The following is a 21,879-nucleotide window of genomic DNA, read 5'->3' on the forward strand; positions in this document are numbered from 1 at the left end:
GGCAATGGACAACTTGGTGAGACCAGTGCGACAAAGAAGAAGAAAGTTCAACGAGGAGAGGAGGCAGGCGATTAGAGACGAAACACAGAAACTCCTCGCTGCAGGCCACATCAGGGAGGTCCAGTACCCTGAATGGTTGGCAAATGTCGTGCTGGTGAAGAAGAGTAATGGGAAATGGCGCATGTGCGTCGATTTCACTACCTAAAACTCAATCCGGAGAAGTGCATTTTCGGCGTGGAGGCTGGAAAGTTTTTGGGTTTCCTCTTGACTGAAAGAGGAATAGAAGCCAACCCAGACAAGTGTGCCGCCATCTTGGCGATGAGGAGCCCGGCTACAGTGAAAGAAGTCCAGCAGCTGACAGGTCGGATGGCAGCCCTATCTCGCTTCGTGTCAGCTAGCGGAGAAAAGGGGCACCCCTATTTTCAATGCCTGCGGCGCCAATAACAAGTTCGTTTGGACGAAAGAGTGCGAGGAAGCTTTCGTCAAACTGAAGGAGTATCTGGCGAGCCCGCCGGTTCTGTGCAAACCGCTGGTGGGGACCCCTCTTAGGTTGTATTTTGCTGTAACTGAGAGGGCGGTGAGTGCGGTGCTCGCCCAGGATCAAGATCAGGCTCAGAAGCCTATTTATTTTGTGAGCAAGGTGCTGCAGGGCCCAGAAACGAGATATCAGGCCCTGGAGAAGGCTGCGCTGGCTGTAGTGTTTTCGGCGAGGAGGTTGCGCCACTACTTCCACAGTTTCACAATACTGGTGATGACTGACCTGCCCATCCAGAAGGTCTTGAAGAAACCCGACGTTGCGGGAAGGATGGTGAAGTGGGCGGTAGAGTTGTCAGAGTTTGATATTAAGTACGAGCCTCGAGGCCCGATCAAGGGGCAAATCTTTGCAGATTTCGTGGTTGAACTCTCATCAGAGGCGACGCGGGTTGAAGGAGACGATTTCCGTTGGGTACTCTCGGTGGATGGATCGTCGAACCAGCAGGGTAGCGGTGCTGGAGTCATATTGGAAGGGCCCAACGGCGTGCTGATTGAACAATCTTTGAGGTTCGCCTTCAAAGCCAGCAACAATCAAGCAGAGTATGAGGCGCTGATCGCCGGGATTTTGCTGGCCAAGGAAATGGGAGCTAGGGTGTTGATGGCAAAGAGTGACTCGCTGCTAGTCACGGGGCAAGTAACAGGCGAGTTCCAGGCTAAAGATCCACAGATGGCGGCTTACTTGGCGTATGTGCAGGAATTGAAGAGTTCCTTTGCCTCCTTTGAAGTAGTACATGTGCCCAGAGAGCAGAATGCCCGAGCTGACTTGCTTGCTAAGCTCGCCAGCTCAGGCAAGGGGGGTAGGCAGAGGACGGTGATCCAAGAAACTCTGAAGACGCCAAGGGCATTTGTAGCAGATCACCTGGTCCTTCAGATAAGCAAGTCGACGGAGAGAGCAGCGAGAAGCCATAAGTCTTTGACGCAAGAAACTCTGAGATCACCGAGAATTAGAGCATGTCGAGGAGAGAAGGTGGACGTGATGCAGGTCTGCGCCGCCCATGAGCCAGACAGTTGGATAACACAGTACAAGCGGTGCCTGGCAGATGGCCTCCTCCCGCTGGATCCGGCAGAGGCTAGGAAGGTAAAGAAAAATTCCAGCAAGTACACATTGATTGATGGCGATCTGTACAGGTTTGGGTTCACTCACCCACTCCTGGAATGTATACACGGCGAGAAGTGCACGAGAATCATGGCAGAGCTCCACGAAGGTATATGCGGAAGCCACGTCGGGGGTCGAGCTCTGGCCGCGAGGACTCTCCGTGCAGGCTACTACTGGCCATCCATGAGAGAAGATTGCAAGAAATATGCCCAATGTTGTAAACAATGCCAGCAACACGCCGATTGGCATAAAGCACCTCCCGAGGAGTTGAAGTCGATCTATAGCCCTTGGCCGTTTCATACTTGGGGAATCGACATCCTGGGACCTTTCCCGCTGGCGATCAGGCAGATGAAGTACTTGGTGGTGGCGATTGAGTATTTCACCAAGTGGATTGAAGCAGAACCAGTGGCCCAGATCACCGCACACAAGATCGAAGGTTTTGTATGGAAGAACATCGTGTGCCGGTTTGGAGTGCCTAAACGCCTGGTGTCAGATAATGGGACGCAGTTTGCAAGCCACCTTTTGAAGAAGCTTTGTGAAGGGGTTGGAATTCAACAAGTGTTTGCATCCGTCGAGCACCCTCAGACAAATGGTCAGGTGGAGTCAGCTAATCGGGTGTTGTTGAGAGGCTTGAAGAGAAGGCTTGAGAAAGCCAAGGGAAGTTGGGCTGAGGAGGTGCCCCGTATAGTCTGGGCGTTCCACACCACCGAGCAGTCAGGAACCCATGAGACCCCATTTAGCTTGGTCTATGGGTGTGACGCCATGATTCCGGTAGAGATCCAGGAGAGCTCGCCGAGATTCCAGAACTTCGTAGAGGAAGACTCGAATGAAGAGAGAAGGCTGAACCTGGATCTGCTGGATGAGGTCAGGGAAGAGGCGAGGCTGAAGGCTGAGGCGGTGAAGAGGAGGATCGAGCGAAGATACAACTCAAAGGTGATGCCAAGGCAGTTTAGAGAAGGCGATCTGGTGATGAGGAAGGCCCACCAGTATGAGATGGAGAATAAACTGTCACCCAAGTGGACCGGACCGTTCAGAATAACCGAGGCGCTCGGGAACGGAGCCTACCGCTTAGAAACGCTGGAAGGAGGGGCGATTCCTCGCACCTGGAATGCCACACACCTGAAGTTGTACTATAGTTAAGAGCTTTGTAAGTAAAGACAAACACAAAGGTTATATTACAATGTTTCTGTTAAAACAGTTTGAAGGGGGCACTCTTTTTTCCCTAAGGAGGGTTTTTAATGAGGCCACCCAATAAAAGAAGAGTTTTCGAAGTATAAGACGTTTTCAGATTGCATGTGTGCTATTTTCAAAAGTTTTGAAGAAAGACCTTGTCATTTGTACATGATTTAAGGCAAGTAAAGATATATCGCGTGCTTTCTAAAAAGTCTTTAAGTCCTCATCGTTTTTCGGCGATTGGAGGCATCGGTTAAAGCTTTTAAGTCCTCATCGTTTTTCGGCGATTGGAGGCATCAGTTAAAGTTTTTAAAGTCCTCATCGTTTTTCGGCGATCGGAGGCACCAGTTGAAAGACCTCAACGCCCTCGCGCGTTTTGAGGCAAGTTAAAGACCTCCTCGCCGTCGAGCGAGTGCAGGCGAGAGAAAGAAAAGGTCCTCAGTGCATCCAGGGGGGAGGAGATGTACACCCTGGGCAAGTTGAGGCACCAGATAAAGTCCTTCTCGCCGTTGTGCGAGCTAAGGCCAGTTAAAGACCTCCTCGCCGTCGAGCGAGTGCAGGCGAGAGAAAGAAAAGGTCCTCAGTGCATCCAGGGGGGAGGAGATGTACACCCTGGGCAAGTTGAGGCACCAGATAAAGTCCTTCTCGCCGTTGTGCGAGCTAAGGCCAGTTAAAGACCTCCTCGTTGTCGAGCGAGTGCAGGCGAGAGAAAGAAAAGGTCCTCAGTGCATCCAGAGGGGAGGAGATGTACACCCTGGGCAAGTTGAGGCACCAGATAAAGTCCTTCTCGCCGTTGAGCGAGTTCAGGCGAGTTAAAGACCTTCTCGCCGATGAGCGAGTTCAGGCGAGTTAAAGACCTTCTCGCCGATGAGCGAGTTCAGGCGAGTTAAAGACCTTCTCGCTTACATGCGAGCATAGGCAAGATAAAATCCTTCTCGTCTCGAACGAGTTCAGGTATGGCGCAGAGGGTGGAAGAAGTTGGAAGGCGGCTAAGGTAGGTTCGGAGAGAACGCCTAGTCAGCCGGTCTTTTGCTCTGAAGTTCAGGGGGGCAAAGAAAGATCCCAAAGGGCGCTTCTACCCCAGATAAAGAAACGATTGCCAAAGCATGCGGCTAGGAAAAGCTAACGTTACCAAGAGTTCTTGGCGATCGGGAAAAGTTCAAACAGCGGCGAGAAGGTTAAAAGACTTGTTTGATGAAGCTGGTCGAGTGGGACGGTGTTTGAGCCAATAATTGAGTTACAGTTCGTCGCTTGAAGGGTATTCTTGCGATAAGGTTAGTTGCCTTAAGAATACAAGTTGGTTAAAGTGATTATTACTTGAGTTTGAAGTGGTTCGAAGCAGTTAAGTCAAAAGGTCGTGTTTGCAAAATCGTTAAGTTAAGTCCGATAAAGTTAAGCAAGCAAGGAAAGCTGAGGTGAGTGAAGAAGTTATGAAAGGGAAAACGAAAACCTTTGTCATTAACAGGCAACAGTGGATAACAGTTTAGAACATATATACGAGGAACATAAAAGTTTGTTACAAGGTATATACAAGGGAAATCATAAAGTAGCAGATGAGGTGGAGTTGATTAGTCTTCAGCAGGAACGACCTTTCCATCTACTACTTCGTTGTTCAGCGACACCATGCTGAGGTCGAGATCGGGGAATAGGCATGCGAATTGTTCCCGAGCGGCTTCGAATCCAGCAGCCAGAATCTGAGCAGAGTTTAGCTTAAGTTCTTCAATTTGCCCTTGAAGTTCTTCAACCTGCTTCTTGAGCTCTTTGTTCTGCTGCTCCAGCTCTTCGACCTGTTTTCTGAGTTGTTTGTTGGTCTCTTGAGCATGGAGAAGGTCTTCAGTAACCTTCTTGGATTCCGATTGAGCTTGGGCCAACTCAGCAGCCATCTTTCCTTTCTCCTTGTTTGCCTCGGCGAGATCAGCCATGGCGTCGTCCCTCGCCTTTTCTACTTGCCCAAGTAGTTTCTCGCGGTCGATCGACCTCTGCTCCAGTTTTTGCACCTTGGCGGCGTCAGCTTTCATGAGATCCTCCAGGTCGACCGCCTTGGCGCGAAGAGGCACAATTTTGCTTTCCAGCTCGATCTTCTCTTGGGCAAGCTGGTGAACTTTGTGGCGAAGGTCAGCAGCTTCCTTGCGCACCAGCCTGAGCTCGGTATTCATGGCATCCTCCACTCGGGAGTGTTCGATTTCTGCGAGCGTCAGGCTGAATGACAATTTCTCCACCTCGACCTTCATAGTGCTATTTTCAGTGTTGAGGTTGAAGAGATCGTCTTGAAGCCTCCTGGTGGAGCTCTCCACAGCCCTCGTTATGATCGCGGGGATATCCTCTGCTATGGTTTTCAACTTGGCAGTTAGAGGCTCCCACATCCTTGTGACTTCAAGGGAAAGGTTTGCTGCTTGGAGAGGCGCCAGGGGGGCTTGTTGAGGGTTCTCGCCGCCACCTTCCTTAGCAATATCTTCAGCGGTTGCTTCCTGGCGTGGCGACGCAATCGGGGATTCGGTAATCAGGATTGGAGAGGTATGAGCCACCTCATCCCCGATTGGAGCATTTTCTGCAGCTGAAGCGTTTGAAGGGGGGGCCCCTCCAGCTGACATGTATGGCGTAGAGGCGCTTGGGGGGTCCTCCAGGAAGTTTGGCTCTTGGGCCTCAGCTGCAGGTGGCGCAGTGGCCAGTGGAACCGCTTGGACTGGAGAGGGAGGAGCCTGCGGCGTTGGCGATGATGGAGGAGGAGCAGGTGTCGATGGTGGTGTTGAGGTTGGAAGAGGGGGTGGAGCAGGTGGAGAAGAAGGTGCCACCCTCTTCCTTTTCGTAACGAGGCCATCCTCTGTGACCTCGTCATCCTCTTCTTCCTCCTCATGGACGATTTGAGGGACTTTTCGCTTAGGTCTCTTAAGGACCAGTTTCTTGCGCTGGGTGGGTTCCTTGGGCGGTGATCGCCCATGAACGATGGCCTTCTCGACCGCCGAGTTGGGCACCGTTTGGGAACCGGTCGCCAACCCGTGGTTTCGGGCGAGCGCCTTCAATTCGGTGAGCATGCCTCTGCCCAACATGTTGTCTGCATGAAACGAAAATGCATGGGTTAGCTCAAAGAAGAAAAAGATAAGTGTATAAGGTAATAAGCAGCAGAGCAGGTGGTATGTGCAGGAAAGGTAAAACCAAAGTCTTGTGCATATCGCACAAGACGCCCAGAACAGTTAAACAGAAGCAGTATCAAAGCAACAGTTTGGATGTCCTAACCTATTTGGAATTCTAGCTGATCCTCAAAGAATTCGAAAGAGATCAAGGTGGTGGTCAGGAATGTTATATTGGCGTCCGCCACCCTCTTCCAGAAAAGACAGAGGTCTCTGTCCAATGCTCCCATGCTATCAGGACTTCTGGGCCTCCTGAAGCAGCTCTTGGACTCCTTTTTCCCCTTGTCCACCCAGTACAAGGGGAAGCCATCAAGAAGGGAGGTGTCCTTTTCGTTTGCACGTACTTGGACGAATTTCCCCTTCCAGTCTTTGTACGATTGCTGGAAGATGGTAAAGATGGATCTCCCAGCAATCGCATTCAAGCTGACCCACAGGCGGTCTCCTGGGTGCTTGGCTTCGAAAAGGAACAAAAACACGTCCACCGACGCGGGCAACCCCAGGTGGTCGCATGTTATTTGAAAGGCTCGAACAAACGCCCAGTTGTTGGGATGAAGCTGGGCGGCAGCAATGTTGAGCTCGGTCAGAAGTTCCCTCTCGAATCGGGTGAGAGGGAACCTGAGCTTGACCTTCTTGAAGAAAGTCGTATAGACAAAGCAGAAGGGCCCGTCGGCGCTTACTTTGTCATCAGCACACACGGGCAGATCGGCGGGGCAAGGCAGCACCATCATCTTCTCGTCGTGCTCCTTGTAAAACGATTGGTGGACCTCGTCCCCCTTAGTCAGCCGCAAAACTGCTCCCGCAGTGTTTACCGACGAGGTCTCCTTCATAAGGGTTGAGTTAGCCCAGGGGTATAAAGTTTTGAAGTTTGGCAGAGGGACGGGGGCTCCTCCAGCGTTAGGTGGAGTCGCCTGGGCCAGGACAGGTTGGGAAGACGCAGGCCTCACAGCCTGCGAAGACGAAGCGCCACGAACTTGTGTTGGGTCGTGTGCTTGTGAAGGAAGGTTTCGTGCTGAAGGAGGTGGGTTCGGGGTAATCTTGGTACGAGTCATGATAGCAGCTGCAAAGGAAGAAGAAAGGAAAAATGATCAGGGGGTTACAAAGGCTGACTCGATCATAGGAGGAAGGTGAAAGACGAACGAATGTAGGTTCGTTGCGACGATTGACGAAGCCCTAAGTTACGCAGAAGAATAAATGGAAAAACAGCCCACAGCGTATGCACCAAGCAGTTACAGGATGATGCAAATCGGTGAAAATGCAAGGAAAACCAGCAGATGAAGGAAAGTAGTCACCTTTCGATGATCAGGAAGACGATGGAGGAAGATGGTGATCTAGAGCGTTGAAGAGCGTTGAGAGTTTTCGCAGAAGGAAGTTAGAGTGTTTGCAAGCACGAAGAAAGTGATGGAACAGTGGAGCGAAATGGGTTTAAGGGTTTTCGAAATGGTTTTAGGAAGCGCAAAACGGCAAATGAAGAGAGTCGTTGATGAAGCCACGCGTCAGACGATGAGTGAGGGGTTTGGTGGGGCGTCAGAGCAGCAGAAGGTACAACCGCTTGGAATTCCGCGTCAGTGCCACGTGGATCGGCGTTAACGAAGGCTCTTTCAGTCTTTTCGCTAGACAAGTCTTCGCTTAAGACTGGGGGGCTTGTGTACCGCCCTGGTGGTCGGGTGTGATGACGTGGCATCCTCTTACAGTATAGGCGTGTTGACAAGGCGCCAGGTTGGCAGAAGAGAAGGAAGTCGGGGGGCGCGTGTAGTCGCCAGTTGTTAAGTTGGCGTGTTCCGATTTCCAGATTACCAGAATAGGCGATCGCCAGGTTGAAGATGAAGTCGCCCGATGTAGATTCAGGCGACCTAGTCATTGGAGATCGCCAGAGAAAGCACAACGCCCAAGATGAAGGAGAAGCAGATTGTGAAGGCGGCCGGTGAGACCACAGGGAAGGTGTATAAAGGCCCCAACTCGCCCGTTCCAGTAGAGATCGCACTCCTAAGTTAGCTATGCACTGGGCAGTACCATGCATAAGTAACTTAGCCAAAATGAGAGTAGAAGCAGCGCCAAGTCAGGGACCCTCCAGATGATGGCACGTGTACAGTTGGATGCGAGCCACGTGTCCAAGTTTGTAACTGCCAGGAGAGAGAAAGCTACCAGGTATATAAGAGTTCTTAACAACTTTCTGAGGTACGCACGTTCAGTTCATACACTTTACGCTTGCGAGTGATAGAGCCGATTGTGAGAGAGGATTTGCACGGTTCTTGTTCTTAGTATTTGGTGATACCGTCACTGACTTGAGCGTCGGAGTGCGATCGGCCGCAGCGGCGCCGTACTGTTTCTTTGCAGGTTCTTGAAGTAGATCCCGGAAAGGAACGGAGGTGAGAAGCGGTGCGCACGTCGATCCTTTGACGAGGCATTCTCCAGCGTTCCGGTCAACAGGCAGGATCAAATAGGAATTCTAAATTTTAATTTTGTAGTCCAATTTCCATTGTATTTCTTTTGAATTGTAATTTCATTAAACCTTGACTAATTAGTGGAATAATCACGCATTAGACAATGAGTGTGTCTTCAATGGCTCTAAGTGTCTAGAAGCTTCACCTTAGGATACGCCTAGCTTTAAAGCTTTCTAGTTAGTAAACTTTAACTGTGTTTTAGTTACTTGCTTCGCATTGTTTACTTGCTTTGTTTGTTTAATTGCTTTGCATTTTCTTGCATAAAATTGTGTTTTTCATTCTTAATTGTGATCTAAGTAAATTACTTAGAAAAAGATTTGTGAAAAATCTTGAGGGATAGATTTGGCAAGGAAAGACTTGGTACTTAAGAGATCCTAGTGTTCCACCTCTCTTTCCTGGAAAGCTACCTTCATTACTTTCCTTGTCTTTTTTGGGGTAAATTACTTACAACACATAGCTTTAACCATGTCTTCTCATTCTAATGAAAGAGAAGGAAAGTCTATCAAATCTCTTTTGAAAAAAATAGCACAAGACCTTCAAGCACATTCATATAGACAATTGCAACATGAGACCCTACTCAAAGAAAGGGATGCTCAATTTGCTATGGTACAAGAAGAGTGGACAATGGTTAAAGAAAGAGATGATTACATCAAATCCAAAAAGAGTTCTCATGCATCTAGCTCTAGGGAGAATGATTCTTTTGGGGAACAAAACCTTAGAACTAATGACTATTATCAACCACCCCGTAGGAGAGCTAGAAAAGAAAGACAAGAAAGCCCAAAGGAGGTTACGGTAGAGCTACCTCATTTCTATGGAAAAGAAAATGTTGAAACATATCTAGATTGGGAAATGAAGGTAGAACAATTGTTTGCTGGCCATAGAGTAAGTGAGGAAAGAACGGAAATGCTATGAATTGGTGGACTGCCCTAAAAAGAGAGAGACATTTCAACAAGGACCCTTCTATTACATATTGGAATGACCTTATGGGAGCCTTGAGATGTCGCCATATTCCCTCACATTACAGTAGAAAGTTGATGGCCAAGATCCAAAGACTTCATCAAAGAAATCTGAGTGTAGAAGAATATTGGCAAAAGATGGTGTTATATATAATAAGGGCAGGGATTAATGAAGAAAACCATACCACCATATCTAGGTTTTGAAGAGGTCTCAAACTTAAGATAAGAAACTGTTTCGGCCGATTGACCTGGGACGTCTTTGTGCGCAACCTTGCCCGTCAGCAAGGGACACCTTCCCTCTGGCTACCCTGTGGATACCTGCAAAGAAGGACAAAAGCGCGCCCTAGTGGCCGTTTGCACTCCGACGCTCAAGTCAGCTAGCGAGAAACACCAAAAACTCTGCACCTCCGTATCGGAGCACCGTGAATGGCGCTCTGAAGGTGGTAAACGAAACTGGGTATTGTGTATCTTTTCTCCTTCTGGCAAAAAACCCTTCTCTAGTCCCTTGTGCGTAGCCTTAAGACTCGATCAAGCAACTAGAGTGTATTCTGGGAAAATTTGCCAAAAGTTCCAACCAACCCCGTTTCCAACATCTAAGGTTCTATTTAAACGCCTCCAGCATTTAAAGCGTCTTAAAGCGCATTTAATTATGAAACTTTCAGCGCCTTTAAGACGTTTAAACCGCCTGAAGCATTTAAAGTACCTTAAAATGCTCGAAACGTAAACTTTAATTACCTTTAAATAGCTTTAATTACCTTATACCTGACAAACGAATGTTGCTGTTCTGACTTGGCTGTTATTACACGTGGAGGGCCTCACAGCAGCGTGACCCAACTTAGGGGTATTTCGTCGTGTGAGCCGTCCTTCCTTGGAGTACATGTGGCGCAAGGGGTGACTTTTTGGGTGCCAGCTCATGCCCCCAACATCTAGTCACTCGCTTTGAGAGCGTATCTACCTTCCTCTCGTACCCTGCACCTGGCTACCCTGGGCGTGACCCTCCTCATGAGTCGTATCTATCCCAAGGGCTTCTCTAGGGTGACATGGGCACTTCGCGAGTCAGATTGCTCTCCACTTCGCGAAGCCACCTTTCTCTTCCCTTTATTGCTACCCCGGGTTATCAGGGTTTGAGGCCCTCCCATGGCGTCACTCCCTCCATGGTCTTTCCTACCCATGGGTATCGGGGAGCAACACTGTGGGTGCCTTGCCCTGGTGACATTTTACCTTGGCGACGCCTTAACTTGGCGACGCCTTCTCTAGGCAACGTCTTATCTGGGCGATGCTTCCTCTTGGCGACGCCTCGCCTTAGTGATGCTTGCACTTGGCGTCGCCTCACCTAGGCGACGCCTTATGTTGACTTTGACCTTGACGCTGACTTTGACCTTGACTTTGTCAACGCCCGGGCACGGGACGGTACACAAGCCCCCCAGTCTCGAGCTGATTACTTGTTTTCAGCAAAAAGACTAAGGCTTCGCCCCCATCGTACACGTGGCACCCCAGTGACGTGTCATTCTCTAGTCAGCTGACGTGACACTTTCCATACTGCTGATGTGACCTGTATTGGAGATGTAACATTCTCTGAGCGGGAAAAACGACGCGTCGAGCTATACTCTCAATCTCTCGACACGTGGCCTAATCACACGGTCACGGTTTGGCGCCTCTTGCGCTTCAAGTTGATACTTAATCCCTCGACACGTGGCTCAATCGCACGGTCACAAATTAGCGCCTCTTGGGTTCCAAGTGTAATGTTTAAGACTTCGAAATCCCGTGCTTCAAACATTGTTCTATTCACTCTTTCGCATTGTGCGCTACTGTTCATCTCTCTTTCTCTGAAGTTCTAGCGATCGCTGCTCCCTCTGCGCTTCCCCAACAACCACCGACCCACACGTTTAAAGGTACGATTTTTCTACCCCCATGGCTCTTTCTCTTGATTTATGTTCTCCGATATAACTACCTGGGACCGTCTGTGCTTCTGTATTTCTACATTTCTTTCTCTCATCATGCTTCTACGCTCTCTTCTCCCTCTTTCTGGGTTTCTTCGCGTGGGTGGCGTTTTCTAGGGTTTCTCTTCCCCTTTCTTCCTTGGCCTTGCTTGTTAAAACCCCTTTCCTTTCTTCTTTCTTCAGCTATTTAATCGCATCATGGTGCGCTCGAAAACGAAGTCCAGTTCTCCCCCCAAGATCAACTACAAGGCCCTCTATAAATGGGCCTCTGACGATCTCTTAAACGAATGCACCACCTTGACAACCATCCAGGATGTGGAGAATCATCGGGGTGACCCTCATTTATACAACTTCAACGCCTTCTGTCGCACCCACGATGCCCACATCTCCGTCCGCCACAGCACACCCGGGGAGCCCGTTTGTGTGGATGATAGGCCCAGGAGTAGGGCCCCCTTTTTCTTCATGTATCAAATAGTACTCAAACGCGTTGGTGTGCGCCTTCCATTTACACCCTTCGAGAGGGAACTCCTCACGGAGATCAACTCGGCCCCCGCCCAGCTACACCCTAATAGCTGGGCCTTCGTCCGGGCCTTTCAAATTCTCTGCGGCTATCTCGGCGTTCCCCCTTCTGTGGACGTCTTTCTTCATTTCTTTGAGGTGAAGAAACAAGGGAAAAGCCTCTGGGTGAGCTTTTCTGGGATCGCCGGCAAGATCATCCTCTCCCTCTTCCAGAACTCATACAAGGGATGGAAAGGGAAATTCTTTAGGGTGTGCTGTGCCAAACAGAACCCCACAGCCTTGGATGGCTTTCCCCTATATTGGACAGAGCACCCCAAGCTGCTCAAGCCTAAGACCCTGGATGAGCTGTCCTCCGCCGATAGGGGGATATGTGAGGCCTTGGCTAGCTTGAAGATCGTTTTTGACACGCTGAAGCTCATAGCATGTGAGTACAATGCGCACACCTTGTCCACTTATTTTGGTAGGGAGGCTCGTTCCTTGTTGCTTTTTTGTTCTTCCTTTCTTATCTGTGCTTTATTGCATCATGCTTATACTGCTGGCCTTCTCCACATGTTTCCCTCGTTGCTAAGTGTCCATTTGTACTCTTTATATTTCATTTACCTGCGTGCCTTGTGGATCTGTATAACTGCGTTGGTGGTGGGATTGGCATTCTGTGCTTTGTGTGTAACTGACACCTTGTGCTTGGCTTGGTGTGGCTTTAACCTCTGTTCTTTGGTTTGTCTGAATGCAGGATCAGTGATGGATTCATCTAAGAGGATGGTCCTGGCGAAAGCATTGAAGGCTCGTGCTCCCAAGGCTGGCGCCTCCACCACCCTCACTGCTGACCTAAACCTCCCACTATCCTCGCCCTCACCAACACCAACCACCACCGAAACTCCACTAGGCCCATCTTCACCACCTCCACATGGCCCCCAAACACCTAATTCACCTCCACCTATCGCCGCAGTCCCACTGGCTGTGGCCTCATCCCCTGCTCCAGCCCCCCTGGACAAAGGGAAGAGGGTGCTGGAGGTCCTCTCCGATGACGAAGACTCCGGCGGTGGGGTAGTCTTCAAGAGGAGAAAGGCTGCTAGGGTTCCCATCCTACCAGCAGCATTCCCACAGGGAGGGGAGTCCTTCAGGGACAATCCCTCTAGCGCCACCTCTCCCCAACCCACAATAGTCCAAGAGGAAAGAGACGATGGGGCCGAGACTGCTCCACCTCCACCTTCAGCAGAGGTCTCTACTGTTCCTGCCCCCGTTCCCGCTGTTCATGCCCCCGTTCCTGTTGCACCAGAGCTTATCGCCATTCCTCCTCCAATCATGCATCTGATGAGGGGCTTCAACGGAGGGTTAATGCCTGAAGGCTCCGATCAGAGAGAAGGAATGCCCTATCATTTGGGAGCCTTCTTGGTCGTGGCCCTTGATTGGCGCGCCCAAGCTAAAATTGCTGCTTCAAAGACACAAGTCCTTCAGGCCCTGAAAGAAGAAGTGGTCGCTCTGAAGGAGGAGAAGGAAGCTTTGGGACGCCAAAATGAGGGCTATCAAGCTTCTCTGAAGTTGGCCCAAGAGGCCAAAGAGGAGGCTGAAAGGCAACTGGATGAGGCGATGGAAATTCAGGCTGATTTCTACGTCCGGGAGGTGTCTCTCCAAGTTCAGGTAACGCATCTCCAAGACATGGTCGAGGCTTCCGAAGAGCTTCAGAAGGACTTGGAGGATCAGTGCTATGGGCAGGCGGAGAGACCGGAGAGGATGGAGGAGGAAATGGCTACCAAGGTCAAGGCCTTGGGCCTTCTCCTGGTCGATCATGACAAGCTGCAAACTGAGGTCAACAGGCTCCAAGTTGAGAAGGAGGCTCTGGAGAAGCAGGTGGCCTCTGGGGACTCTACCATCGAGGAGTTGGAGAAGGTCAGGAAGGAACTTATCGACGACATGGCCGACACCTTCAAGGAGGGATTCAAGGAGACCTTGGCCCAAGCCGCTTGCGAGAACCCGGGGATCAATGTTTCAAATTCCGATCCCACCCACCATGTCGTCAACGGACAACTCGTGCCTTTCGAATTGGATGACTGAACCGCCAACTCTCAGCTGCCACCTTTACCTTTTGTGCTTTTTCATTCGTTCTTGATAACCTTGTAAATATTTTGAACCATTTGCACTTTGTTGGAACAATGGGTTTCGTATAACGATTGCATACTTCTGAGGCGTTGAGCGCTGTTTGCCTGATATCTTCGCCTTCGTTCTTCATTTTTGTATGCTTCAACTACTTTACCTGTATTTTACCTGTCTCTTTCGCTGTGTTGGGCGATCCCGTACGTGCGGCGCACGCAAAAGTCAAGACCTGCTCTGGGTCTAAACTCTTGGGACACGGTCGCACTTTAATGCCCACGCCCATGGAGAGGCCTGTCTAACAGCGTCGTATCGTCCATGGAGTGTCTTAAACACCAAGGCGATCTGTCCCTTAATTCTTGGTGCTTGGCGCCCACGCCTAAGGAGAGGTCTGCTACAGCAGCGTCGTATCGTCCTCAGGGTGTCTAGAAACGCCAAGCACCGGGAAGGCTCGAAGCCCCCCATGGGGTCGCTCCCTCCATGGTCTTTCCTTCCCATGGGTATCGGGGAGCAACCCTGCCGGTGGCTCACTTGGCTTCTGGCGATCTCGTCTCCCTCCACAGTCTTTCCTTCCTATGGGTATCGGGGAGGCGACGCCGCTGATGCCTTATACTGGCGACGCCTCGAGCGTCTTATACTGGCGACGCTTTCAGCGTCTTATACTAGCAACGCCTTCAGCGTCTTATACTGGCGACGCCTTCAGCGTCTTGGCGATGCCTTCAGCGTCTTGGCGATGCCTTCAGCGTCTTGGCGATGCCTAGTGCGATCAACCTGTTGACTTTGACTTCGACTCTGGTCGACGCCTGGGGGCGCGACACTTGCCGTAGCAGAAAGCTTAAGGTCTCGCCCGCACCATCCACGTGGCATTTCTCATATGGCTGATGGGATGTTCCCTCACTTGACTTGATCTTGACATTTTCTGAGCCTCTGACAAGATGCTCCCATTCTTGACGGCGCATCGTACCCTTGGGTATTCTGTCGACGCGACGTTTTCTGAATGTTAACCAGTGACGCCAGGGTCATCCTCCCAACCCCTGACACGTGGCTCGATCGCACGGTGCTCCCTTTTGCGTCGTTTGGCGCTCCAACTATAATATTTAGGTCTTTGAAACCTTGTACCTGCACCCATCATCTCTGTGTTTTCGCACCCTCCTTGCATCGCTCCTCTTCCACACAAAGAGTTCCTTCTGCGTTCTTTCCAGTTGGCGTTTTTCTCCCGCCTTCCGAACGCGTTATTCTCCTTAGATCTTCCAGCTCCTTCACTGATACTTTGTGCCGACATGTCTACCTATCCTCCTCCCCCTAGGGTTAACCCCAAGGACCTTTATGCATGGGCCTCGCGCGAGCTCCTCGACGAGTGCTCCAGCTTACTCTCTACCAGGGCCGTAAGGGAACACAAGGGGGATCCGTGCTCCTACGATCATCGTGCCTTCGCGAAGAGGCATGATGACGATATCACTGTGCTCCCTTGCACCTTAGGGGAGCCGATGTGCGGAGACGAACGGGCCAACGATGGGGTCCCCTTCTTCTACATCTACCAGGTGGTCTTCAAAAGCATCGGCGTGCGCCTGCCCTTCTTCAGGTTTGAGAGGGAACTACTGACAGAGATTAACGCTGCTCCAGCCCAGTTGTACCCTAATAGTTGGGCTTTCGTCAAAGCCTTCGACATACTCTTTGGCTTTTTGGGGTGCGCACCCTCGGTTGACATCTTTCTTCACTTCTTTGAGGTGAAGAGGCAAAGGAACAACCTCTGGGTGACCCTCAGCAATGTTCCCGGCAGGGTTCTCCTAACTTCCTTCCAAAACTCCTTCACAGGGTGGAAGGGTAGATTTTTCAAAGTTTGCTGTTCCGATCTCGTGCCTTCCGCCCTGGACGGTTTTCCACTGTACTGGGTGAGGGAGACGAGAGCCTTGAAGTCCAAGCCTTTCAAGAGGCTGCCCTTGAACGACCAGGTGTCATGCCGGATCCTGGCTGAGGCGGGGGGCTTTGACGCTGCCGCTTTGATTAGCTTGGAGTACAACGCCGAAGCCTTGGAGAAATATATATGTACGAGAGATTACCTTAGAACCTCCTGCTCTTCATCTTTACTAAATCTTTGCATGTCCTGTCTTGTGGTGCCTTCACCATGCTTGTTTTCTTCGGTGCAGGTTCGAAGATAAACCGTCAACAGAGGTCACAGCTTACCTAGGCGCTAAGGACTGAGAACGGAGCTTCGTCCTTCTCCCATCCAGATTCCTGAGGCCACTGAGAGGTGGCCTGTTTGCACTTTTCGTACGAGCATAGGGCATGTACATGCTTGCCTCATTTGTCTCATTCACCTTTGTCTCCAACTCTATTTGTAATCTTAACTCTCGCGCCATGTTTTGATTTCTGTAACGCCGCTCCTTTATTTTTGCACACTCTCGTCTACATTCGCTTCCTCTAACATGCTGTGCACGTTTCCTCCGTTATGTTTCTTGGCGACGCCCCCTTCTTGGCGACGCATACGTTCAGCGACGCCTGTCGCCACTTCGAGTCTTTGTCTTTTATCTCTTTACCCCTTGATCTTACACCTCGAGTGGGAAAAAGATAAAAACTGAGGCAAGGTTTTTCTTGAACTTCTTTTCTTTTTATTTGGGTGACCTCGTTAAAAAACCCCCGAGAGGGAAAAAGAGTGTCCCCTACGATAAGATTGTTACATGGCTGTTCAATTACATAATTCAACTAAAATAAAAATTCAAATTGGCCGCATTCTAGCTGCGCGGAATGGGACCCCCTTCCAAAGTCTCTAGGTTGTACGAACCATTCCCCTTAGCCTCGGTGATTCTGAAGGGTCCACTTGGGAGACAATTTGTTTTCTAGCTCAAATGGGTGAGCCTTCCTCATAACTAAGTCGCCAACCTGGAAATGCCGTGGCTTCACCTTAGAGCTATATTGTCGCTCTACTCTTCTCTTCACTGCCTCGACCTTTATTCTTGCTTCTTCCCTGGCTTCGTCCAGTAGGTCCAGATTCACCCGCCTCTCTTCGTTGGATTCTTCGGCCACGAAATTCTGGTAACGTGGCGAGCTTTCGTGAATCTCAACCGGGATCATCGCATCTGACCCATATATTAAGCTGAAAGGCGTCTCCATGGTGGAAGATTGGGGCGTGGTGTGGTATGCCCATACAATCCTTGGCACTTCCTCCGCCCACGCTCCTTTAGCTTTTTCTAGCCTTCTCTTTAGTCCTCTCAGCAAAACTCTATTCACTGACTCTACTTGCCCGTTAGTCTGGGGGTGTTCAACTGATGCGAACACTTGCTTGATGCCTACCTCTGCGCACAGGTTTCTCAACTGTTGGCTGGCGAACTGGGTTCTATTGTCGGATACCAGCCGCCTAGGCACGCCAAAGCTACAATGTTCTTCGAAACAAAGTGTTGCACCTTGTGCGCAGTAACCTGGGCCACGGGCTCCGCCTCTATCCACTTGGTGACGTATTCAATGGCAATGATCAAATACTTCATCTGCCTTATCGCCAATGGGAATGGACCTAGGATGTCAATCCCCCACGTATGGAAAGGCCACGGGCTGTATATGGATCTCAGCTCCTCTGGCGGCGCCTTGTGCCTATCAGCGTGTTTCTGACACTGCTTGCAACGCTGGGCGTGCCGCACGCAATCCTCTTTTACTGTTGGCCAGTAGAAACCTGCGCGTACCACCTTAGAGGCTAAAGACCTTCCCCCCACGTGACTCCCACAAATGCCTTCGTGGAGCTCCGCCATTATTCTAGTGCACTCGTTGCCGCTTACGCACGTTAGGATAGGGTGGGTGAACCCGTGTCTGAACAATACTCCATCCACTAGGGTGTATCTTGCGGCATTCCTCTTAACCTTCTTGCCCTCCTCTGGTTCCGCTGAGAGAACCCCATCCGACAGATACCGTATGTATGGCGTCATCCAGGTGTCTCCTTCGGCTAAAGCATATATCTGCGCATGCCTTCCTCCTTCGCACGGTCTTTACCGTATCTTGAGTCAAGGAACGATGACTCCTTGGCCTCCCTCTCGCAGTGCTAACATGGAGGACATCCACCCTGTTGTCTTCCACGAATTTTCTCGGAGCTTTGAGCGTGATGTGATTCCAATAGCCACATAGAACAAGATTCTTGACACTTTGAGGAATCACCTTGAGCTGGAAAATGTAGAGGCACTTTCTTAGAAGTTGGATCATAGTTCTAAGATCAAGAACTCACCAAAACAAGTACCAAATCCCAAACTCATTTGGATGAACCAAATATTGTCAAATTGAATCAACAAAGGAGAAGGAAAAGAACAAACCGAACAGAATTGAACTTCAAAACAAAAGAACCGAACAGAATTTAAAAACTAAACAGAAAATAGGTGCTGGAAAATTAAAGGAACCGAAACAAAAACAACTCAAAACTCAAGGCAATAAGAACAAATTGAAGAAGAAGAAAGGAAGGAGAAGAGAATGCTCATGAAGATGGAGGAATGGTTGGATGATCACGCCACTAGAAGAATGGATGCTCCTAGATGAGTGTGGAAGCCGCCACTTGAGGAAACCATGGTCCTTCAAGATAAGACTAGAGAAGAAGCTCAAAGCTCTCCAAATGCTCACTCCAATTTTGAGTATAGTTTCTTTAGATAAAATTCAAATCTCAATTTTACAAAGGAAGCACCTCTATTTATAGCCTAAGGTGCTGAAAAATAGGTGGGAAATTTCAAATAAACTCATTTGAAATTCCCACCAAAAACAAGTCACATGGGAGGTGTGACCTTTTTCTACTATGACACCTCCCAAAAACTACACCTACACCTATCTACTAATACACCCCCCTAAAGGTCCTATTTAAAACCTAAAAGATGCTATAACAAAAGAGGTTTCTAAGGTTTCCCTCTAAGCACCTTCAACTAAAGACACTACAAAAAGAGAAAATAAATGTCCTCTTGCTCCCAAGGCTTTGAACATGCTTCTTGTAATCCTTTGAGGTGGACTTTGACCTCCATGGGCATCCTCCATTTGTGCCTCCACCTCTTCTTGAGCTTGATGAGTGGCCTCCATGTTCTCTTGGGCTTGATCTCCATCAGAGCGTCTCTTTGATTACTGTCCTCTGCCTGCCCCCCTTGCCTGAGCTGGCCAGCAGGTCAGCTCTGGCATTCTGTTCTCGTGGGACATGTATTAACTCAAGAGCGCTAAATGCTCCCTTCAGTAGTTGGACGTACCTTAAATACGCCGCCATTTGTGGGTCTTTTGCTTGGAACTCACCCGATAACTATCCCGTAATCAGATGTGAATCACTTTTCACCAAGAGGTTCTGCGCGCCCATCTCCAAAGCCTGGAGCATCCCTGCAATCAGTGCTTCGTACTCAGCCTGATTGTTACTTGCTTTAAAGGCGAAACGCAGAGCTTGCTCAATCAACACCCCATTGGGTCCCTCCAAGACTATCCCTGCACCACTTCCTTGCTGATTGGAAGAGCCGTCGACCGAGAGCAACCACTGCGAACCCGCCTCCACCTCTTGTTCGCCTCCGGGCGAGAGCTCTGCCACAAAATCTGCATATACCTGTCCTTTGATGGATCCTCTGGGCTCATACTGGATGTCAAACTCCGACAACTCCACCGCCCAGTGCACCATCCTTCCCGCTACTTCAGGTTTCTGCAATACCTTTTGTATAGGGAGGTTCGTCATCACCACTACTGTAAAACTGTGGAAGTAGTGGCGGAGCCTCCTGGCCGAAAATACCACGTCCAACGCTGCCTTTTCCAGCGACTGGTATCTCGTCTCTGGGCCTTGTAAAGCCTTGCTCACGAAATAGATGGGCTTTTGAATTTGGTCCTGCTCCTGGACCAGCACGGAACTGATAACTCGTTCTGTTACCGGGAAGTATAGCCGGAGGGGCACGCCTGCTACTGGTTTGCAAAGGACCGGTGGCGTCGCCAAGTACTCTTTCAACTTGATGAAAGCCACTTCGCATTCGTCGGTCCATGCAAAGCGAATATTTCTTTTAAGGCACTGGAAATAGGGGTGCCCCTTCTCTCCTCCCGCAGAAACAAACCTTGATAATGCTGCCATTCGCCCTGTCAGTTGCTGCACTTCCTTTACTGATGTCGGGCTCTGCATGGCGATGATGGCCGCGCACTTGCCTTGGTTTGCCTCAATTCCCCTTTCTGTGAGCATGAAGCCTAAAAACTTCCCTGCCTCAACCCCAAAGACACATTTCTCAGGGTTCAGTTTGAGGCGGTATTTCGAAATGGTGGCAAACAACTCTTCCAGGTCTGTTGTATGTCGCCTCCTATCAGGCGAAGTTACCACCATGTCATCTACGTAAGCTTGCACGTTCCTTCCCAACATGGGCGCCAGGACCTTGTCCATTAGCCTCTGATAGGTGGCGCCCGCATTCTTTAACCCGAACGGCATTACTTTGTAGCAGTAGCTACACGTCTCAGTCATGAACGCTGTTTTACCCTCATCTCTTGGGTGCATCTTGATCTGATTATACCCCGAAAAAGCGTCCAAGAAACTTAGCATTTCGCAGCCTGAAGCACTATCCACCAGGGCATCAATGCTGGGTAGTGGATACGAGTCTTTGGGGCATGCCTTGTTCAGGTCTGTGAAGTCTACACACATCCTCCACTTCCCATTTCCCTTTTTCACTAGGACGACATTGGCCAGCCACTCGGGGTATTGGATTTCCCGTATGTGTCCAACACTCAACAGCTTCTGCGTCTCTTCCCTTATCACAGTCGCCTCTCTTCATTAAACTTTCTCCTTCTTTGTCGCACGGGGCGGACCGTGGCGTCCATGATAAGGTGATGGCATAAAAAGTCAGGGTCAATGCCCGGCATGTCTGAGGCGGACCATGCGAACGCATCTAAATGACGTGAAATCACCTCCGCCACTTCATCCTGCTCTTCCTGGCTCAACAAACGCCCCAGCTTAAACGTTCTGCCGCCAATCTGCCTCTCCACCACGTTGGCATCCAGCTGATCCCTGCTATCTTCCATAAGGGGCGTCGCCCGGTAGTGCTTTCCAGGCGTCGACTCTTCTACGGGCGATGTGTCGTCAGGCCCCTCCTCCATGCGCGCGTCTGCTTCGGGCGTCGCCCTCACGAGTGTGGCCTCGCCAGGCGTTGACTCCGTGGGCGTCGCCTCATTCAAGGGTTCTATCTTCATCGCCGTGTCTGCACCTGGCGGAAGCACGAACACCATGAACACACCTCTCTTCGTTTTCAGGCTATTCTCATAACATTTCCGCGCTTCCTCCTGATCTGACTTGATGACGATCACTTTGCCACTGAGATCCGGCAGCTTCATTTTCATGTTGCGCGTGGAGGCTACTGCGTTCAACCTGTTCAACGCCGGTCTACCCAACAAGATGTTGTAGGCTGAGTTGGCGTTTACGACTAAGTATCTAATGTTTTCGGTACGTGAGGCCGCTCCATCCGAGAATGTCGTCCTCAATTCCAGGTAGCCTAGTACTTCCACCTGGTTATCAGCGAACCCATATAAGCATCCTGTGTAGGGTCTCAAAAGGTCAGGAGACAACCGCAACTTGTTGAATGTCGACCAGAACATAACATCTGCGGAGCTCCCTTGGTCGACTAGAACCCTGTGCACCTTTCTGCCGGCCGTGACAACCGAAATGACCACGGGGTCATTATCGTGCGGCACAACATCCTGTAGATCCGTCCTCATGAACACGAGGTCTGACTCCCACGGGTTACCCGAGATTCTTTCTTCAATCGAATTGACCCCCCTCGCATATTTCTTCCGTTGGGAGGCAGTGGGTCCTTCCCCGAAAAAGCCACCAGCGATGGTGTGGACTTCGTCAAGGACAGGCATCTCGTGCGCTTGTTCTTCCACTGGTGCTGGCAGGGCCGCGGTCGTGGCGGGCTCTGCGTTGTAATCCTTCAAAAATCCGCTTCTCACCAACTCATCCAGCTAGTATCCCAACGACAGGCAGTTGTTGATGTGATGACCGAAAGCTTCATGGAACTCGCGCCAAGAGTCCTTGCGAGGCCCTAACAC

General features: G+C 50.2%; 1 protein-coding gene across 1 annotated transcript; it reads right to left on the reverse strand.

Annotated features, from left to right (window-relative positions):
- Window positions 1-19,123: 19,123 nt before the first annotated feature.
- LOC137838338 (uncharacterized) lies at window positions 19,124-20,479 on the reverse strand. The gene is made up of 3 exons (XM_068647584.1): window positions 19,908-20,479; window positions 19,517-19,818; window positions 19,124-19,404 (listed from the first exon to the last, which is right to left on the reverse strand). The coding sequence occupies exons 1-3, from the start codon at window positions 20,477-20,479 to the stop codon at window positions 19,124-19,126; spliced, it is 1,155 nt and encodes a 384-aa protein (XP_068503685.1).
- Window positions 20,480-21,879: the final 1,400 nt, after the last annotated feature.

Source organism: Phaseolus vulgaris, chromosome 4 (genome assembly GCF_000499845.2).
Source record: "Phaseolus vulgaris cultivar G19833 chromosome 4, P. vulgaris v2.0, whole genome shotgun sequence".
Lineage (NCBI taxonomy): Eukaryota > Viridiplantae > Streptophyta > Magnoliopsida > Fabales > Fabaceae > Phaseolus > Phaseolus vulgaris.